General features: G+C 31.9%; 1 protein-coding gene across 1 annotated transcript; it reads right to left on the bottom strand.

Moving 5' to 3' along the window:
• Nucleotides 1-1,296: 1,296 nt before the first annotated feature.
• Nucleotides 1,297-6,407, bottom strand: LOC111705549 (uncharacterized). Its single transcript, XM_023478135.1, has 5 exons — nt 6,307-6,407; nt 5,909-5,946; nt 4,205-4,280; nt 3,726-3,776; nt 1,297-2,221 (listed from the first exon to the last, which is right to left on the bottom strand). The coding sequence occupies exons 1-5, from the start codon at nt 6,399-6,401 to the stop codon at nt 2,131-2,133; spliced, it is 351 nt and encodes a 116-aa protein (XP_023333903.1). The 5' UTR covers nt 6,402-6,407; the 3' UTR covers nt 1,297-2,130.
• Between the last annotated feature and the right edge of the window lie 67 nt (nt 6,408-6,474).

The raw sequence follows: 6,474 nt of genomic DNA, 5'->3' as shown, positions 1-6,474 counted from the left end.
CTATTTTAATTGTAGCAATCTTTTGGAAGAAATAAAGGCATTTGCCTCTGAAAGGGAAGCATTATTTTACAGAGCATTTAGAGCCTGATAACAAATATTCAAGAACATTTCATTTTTGAAGAAAGTTTGTACGATGTCTTTTTTAATATTTGGTTCAAACCATTTTAGACAAATTTTGAAACCATATTCCATTGGTAAATATTTTGCAAAATTACATTATTAAAATTCCAAAGATGCAGATGCAGCTATATCGTTGTAGCGTCATGCAAATTCAGTACATAACATTTAACAGTTTTAGTTTGGTGAAGTTTGCACATTTCAAATCTTATTTTGACATCATTTTTGTCACTCTTTCCATAAAACAAGAAAAACAACATTGTGCATAATGAAATCATAGTGTCATAAAAATGTTAAGTACTTGTAAACTAGATGCGCATGTATATACAGGGTTAACAACTAAAGATGAGCTTTATAAACGAAGCTGTACGGAATTCACTTTTACAATCATGTAAACAAGTGTATATATCCCTGCGAATATAGAACTGAATAGCTGAAACTATAGTTTCGATTTCACGACTTTATGCAGGCAAATTCATGTCGTTTTTAAGACCAGGTCTGATCACATCTTTAATTCTAGTTTTTGCTATTTTTAGCTATTTCTAAGTATCTGGTAAAATGTGGTCTAAGGTAAGACTAATCAAGAAAAAAGTCGATGTAAAAGTTGACAAATAGTCAACTTCCGGTGGTCAATTTTATGACACCTTTTTTTGTTGGGTTATTTCGTTGCCAATTCACTTTTAAAGTAATTGACAATTGGCAATTTAATATTTGCAAGTCAAAATATAAAGATAATTTCAGAGTATTGTTAATAAAACCTCATAATTAGCCGGATAATCCTGTAACATTGTATGTGCTCTACAGGGTGTCCCAAAAAACATTGGAATTCAGTGACGAATTCGATATCGTCTTTTTAAATAATTCTTTGATTAAGTATAGTGATACCAACTGAGAAAGCTTTAATCTGTAAGAGTTTCGTCTGCTATGTTTACAATTTGTTTGTTTATGTTTTGACTGCATACGGTTGTACTTAGTAAAACAAGAAAATTGCAGTATACAAACAGAGTAAACTTGTCAGTCTTCACTGTTCATCTTGCAGAGACATTATAGACACATTTTTACAGTCTTTTACCCTTTTCATAAAATAAACTCTAGCAGACATAATAATATTATGGCTTTTGAAATTAGGTATTACAATGCTAATTCATAACAAAGACGATATACTATTCGTCACTGAATTCCCATGTTTTTTGGGACACCCTGTATTTATTTGATCATTGTTTTATGAATTGATTAAAATAGAGATACAATGTTTATTCTGCATCTCGCGTTAATTCTTGGGTTAAAAACCATGATATCAAGCAATAAAAGTCAAAATATGTTTTAGCATAATCAGAATTTATCAAGAATTCTGCAAAGAAATTTGTAAATTCAATACAAATATCTACTCTTAATAATAAACTACATCTACTTGAAATGTCGTCTTGTGTTTGCTCACAATTTAGTGCAAATATCAATTATTTTCGCGTTATATACAAAAAGCAATTTTGATTTTTACATAATGTTGGAAATTTGTTCCTTTTTACGGGACACTTTTTTGTAGGAGAAAATCGAGAACATAGATAGAGCTATCCAATCCTTGCTGTAAGTTTTATCCGGTTCATTACTGTCCAGTATTATCCGGTTCATTACTATCCAGTATTATCCGGTTAATTACTATCCAGTATTATCCGGTTAATTACAGTCTGGTATTATCCGGTTCATAACATTACAGTATTCTCCGGTTCATTACTGTCCATTTATATCCGTTTCATTCCATTTCATTACTTTCAAGTACTATCCGGTTCATTGCTGTCCAGTATTATCGGGTTCATTACTGTCCAGTAGTATCTGGTTCATTACCGTCCGGTATTAACCAGTTCATTACTGTCCAGTATTATCCGGTTCATTACTGTTCAGTAGTATCCGGTTCATTACTGTCCAGTATTATCCGGTTCATTACTGTTCAGTATTTTCCGGTTCATCACTGTTCAGTATTATCCGGTTCATTACTGTCCAGTATTATCCAGTTAGTTACTGTCCACTAGTATTATCCGGTTCGTTGAATATGAGAATACCAGTATTGGAACCTGGAGTCCTACGTTGAAATCTCTGCAACTCACTCCTAGAAAAATGATAATAAAGAAAGTAGGCAAAAGAAAAAAACATATTTTTTTCTGCTACTTTGCACATATAAAAACATATTTTCTTACTGAAAAGAGAAAGTTTACAGGTTTTGGACCAATTGTTCGTTATCATAATATTAACATGGGAATTAATAACAAGGATTTAACCTTTGATCAAATGACAAAGAAATTTAGTATTTTCCACAAATTCAAATTTTTCCTATTTCTATCTATCTAACCCAGAGATAAGATTTTAAAGCTTAAACCAAAGTAAAACCTGGTCTTTGCGTCTGCTTAGACCCTAGTAAAGCTCAAGTCAAGACCCGGGTTTTGGATGGCCTTGAGTTAGTAAGAACCAACCATCTTGGGTTTTTCTCTCTTTAAGGCTTGAGTCTTCAGCAGCTGATGATCGTAGATTTCGTAAAATCTTACATATTTGTACATTCAAAAACTCGGGAATTAATTGTGGTGTCAAATTTTGTTAATTATATAAAATAAACACACTATGAAAATAATGTATCTACATAAAGTTTGAATTTTCGAAATTTACATCTCCTTGCCACAGATGAAAAACAGTCTCCCATTGGTCGAATCAGAACCAATCCTGACTTGGGTTCTATCTAAGCCCGAGTTTGGGTTTTACTCGGGTTTGAACTTTTAAAATCTTATCTCTGATATCGCAGACCTTTGATATTTTAAAATATGAATTCTGTTAAATCAAATATTCTTAGTTTGAAATATCAGAGGTGTACACCATTACCCCAATGTATGTATATAGGGATTTTAAATTATAATTTATGAAAAGCGTTCAGTTCCTTTTGTACAAAAAAAACAGATTTACAACCCCTGGGCTTTACAAAATGATGCCCACCTATTTTTTCCTCAGGAAAATAACAAAGATTTTAGAAATTTTGACTCTTTTGGTTTTTGTATGAAGTAAATAAATATATCTCAGCAATTAATGTAAAATTGCGGAATAACAGAATCACATTTTTTTAATTTGAAGGAAATGTGGAAATCAATGTTTTTTGAGTTTTCAATTTTATTAATTAGATTTATTAGTACATTTTGCTAAGAACAAAAAGAATAGTCGTCGCTTAATTCCCATGAGTATAACATACTATTATTTACTAAATAAAGAGATTGTACGCGTAATTTCAAGTGATTCTACATGCAAAGATGGCAATGGTATCCTTAAAAGTATTTGTCTGATCAAGTATGAATTAGGTATGAATGTTTATAATTTTGAACATTATTTCATTGACATTGAGCTTTCTCTACAAAAGTGACTTGCGCATTTAAACCTGATCTAAACTCGAGGAAATATATAGAATTATCCGAAATAAATAATTTCAAACCTAGAGAAAAGACAATATCTTCCATATTATTGACCTGATACATGTTTTAGGTTCGTTTATGTGAATAAATCGGGCATTGCCATCTTTGCAAGGAGGATCACTTGAAATCATATTTAATATCCCTTTAAATGGTTTTGATTTTCACCTGATAGCTTTAATCAACGGAGCAGGCTCTTCTGCAACTTCATCCTCACATCTAGGGATAAATATATTTTTATAAAACTATTTAGGCACTTTATCATTCAGGCTCATTTCATGGTCAATTTCTTTATAGCATTTCTATAAAGCAACCACTACAGCTAAATTTCTAACTTTCTGTATTTTATGACAGGGTGAAAAAAAACTATTGGTTCCCGGATTTTTTTACAAATAATTTTAGTAAATTTTTAATCTTGGGGCTAAACTGTGGACGGTATTTACAAAGAGCATATTATAAAAAGATTTACAAATATGAACATATGACTTGCTTTGGAAAAAATCTCTTGGCAAGCTAGTAAACCGACAATACCTTTCTTTAACTATTACTCAGATAAAAATATAAAATCTAGGTGAATCGTGAATGGTTGGGTCGCTTTCAATTATGTTGACCGTCTCTTTTATATTAGTTTAGTTTAAAGTTCTGACCTCCTGGGACTGTTCCCTTCACTCCAGCAGGCTACTCGACCTCGTGGTGGTCCTTCACCTTCACTTTCTGTACTACCTGCAGATTAATATTTGGAGCAAATCAGCGAAAAAGACAAATATTACCCTTTCGAAGTCGCACAAAGCAAGGATGATATACACCTTTGTTGACATTAAAAATACAATTCAGTTTCTAGAAGGAATACAGGGTTACCCACAAAGGATGAGACTTCAGAGACGATTGTACGGAATTTATACTGTTTGTTTCCTTGTGAATTCACAATTACGTGCAACTGTAAACTTGTTGCATTCTTTGCCAAATCATCAAATACGCCATTGAACAAATATATTCAAGGCAGAAGACTTAATTTAACCTTGGAATCATCATATTTGATGAGTTTCAGATCGTCTTTACAGTCTTATCCTTTGTGGGATTACCTAACTCTGTAATAACAGACAACGTTTAGTTTTTATTTCTCCCAGAACCTTAACAAACAAAGATATGTGGGTTCCCATACTGTATCTTCCATCGATGGAGAAATGCATGGTGAGGTTCAGAAAAACTGGAATCCCATATTTGGATTCAGCATTGATTGATTCGTCTGAAACCTGTATAGTTGTACACGAGAAATGTTTAATTTTGTTATTTCATTACGTTTTTATTATTTTTTTTTTTTGGGGGGGGGGGTTGGGCATTAAACTCCCGGCTTTCTATAGTTATACCAATAATAGCCTCTATTGGTGCGACAGGGTTAAACCCTAAAGAAAAACGTTTGAAAAAAGATTTACCCCCTTTATTCTTGAAAATGGGTTCTTAACTTCTTATCTTGATCAATACATTTAAATATTGTCAAACCAGAGACATAAACAAGCAAAAATGTTTTGTTTTTTTTATTTTCGATTTTTTGTCGATTTTAGTACACATTTTATTAAGATATTTTTAAATTTATGATTTCGTCGTGAATCGGATATTCCACTCTACAAATGCTAGGGTTGTTAATCGTTTTTAAAAACAATAAAAAATATAGTTTTTCGTTTCTTTATTATTTTTTTCTCTGTAAACTATCGTTTCATTTTTAGATAAAAAACTATTGTATTTGAAAAATAACCACTCGTTATGAACTTTCAAAAAATAAAAAAAGTTTTTGAAAACGCATCGGTTTTTTACGATCGTTATTGAAAAAATATTCTGTGATGAATCTGAGTTTTATGATAATAAATTTTTTTTTCATGAAGATAAGGTTATAAATGCTGTCTTAAATGGTTTTTTATCAAGTCAAATAACCTGAATGTATTCCAAACTAAAAATGTATTTTCTCTTTATTTAGCAATTGTTAACGAAGTGTCGTTGTGAACGGTCATTAACGAAAGGTCGTCGTTAACGGTCGTCAATATAGGGTCGTTTTCAAAAACTATTGTTTTTAAAAACGATCGTTTTTAAAAAACGAAAAAATTCGTTGATTAAAACGATTTTTTCGTTTTCTTCTTCGTCGTTTTTAAAACGAAACGATCGTATTTTAAAAAAGTGTCAACACTCCATCTCTATATACATCTCTATATACATCTCTATATACTGTACATCTCTATATACATCTCTATATACATCTCTATATACATCTCTATATACATCTCTATATACATCTCTATATACATCTCTATATAAATCTCTATATATACAGCCACTTTAATACAAGTATATTATGAAACCTGGTAGAAGCTGTCCATGGTGTAGATTTTTCTTCCCTCTGAACCAGACAGAATAAAAATAATCTTTAAAATAAAGCTCGATTCGCTCATTTCTATGTTCGCAAAAGCTGGCCGAACGGCTGAACCAAATAAGCTTGCATTTTTTTCTGCAGGAATCCCATGGGTACCAGGGGTTGACATAGGCTTTAAAAATTATGGAATGTTTAAACATTTCACTAGCTACTCAAGGCAGTGCAAAAATCATGATTTAAGAAAAAGCGCGGGTAAATGGCTGGAGTAACTATGAGACACGCGGGCAGCGCCGGCAATTTAGCTAGTAAACATCAATCTTGAAAACAATAAAAATAAATGTAAATTTTTTCTACTTTTTGGATTTATTAATTAGTTATTTTGTGTTCCTGGCCAATCCTTCCCAGCCCTTCTTCTTCACATGGAACATCCTGTCAGCGTTCCATCGAGGTTCCGTAGCAGACCAAGGCCTAGACGGAACCATTTCCTCGGCTCTAGATAGATAGGTAGATAGATAGATAGATAGATAGATAGATAGATAGATAGATAGATAGATA

This window comes from Eurytemora carolleeae, unplaced genomic scaffold, assembly GCF_000591075.1.
Source record: "Eurytemora carolleeae unplaced genomic scaffold, Eaff_2.0 scaffold660, whole genome shotgun sequence".
Lineage (NCBI taxonomy): Eukaryota > Metazoa > Arthropoda > Copepoda > Calanoida > Temoridae > Eurytemora > Eurytemora carolleeae.
The sequence above is the reverse complement of the archived record's forward strand: the minus strand, read 5'-3'. Positions and strand labels throughout refer to the sequence as shown.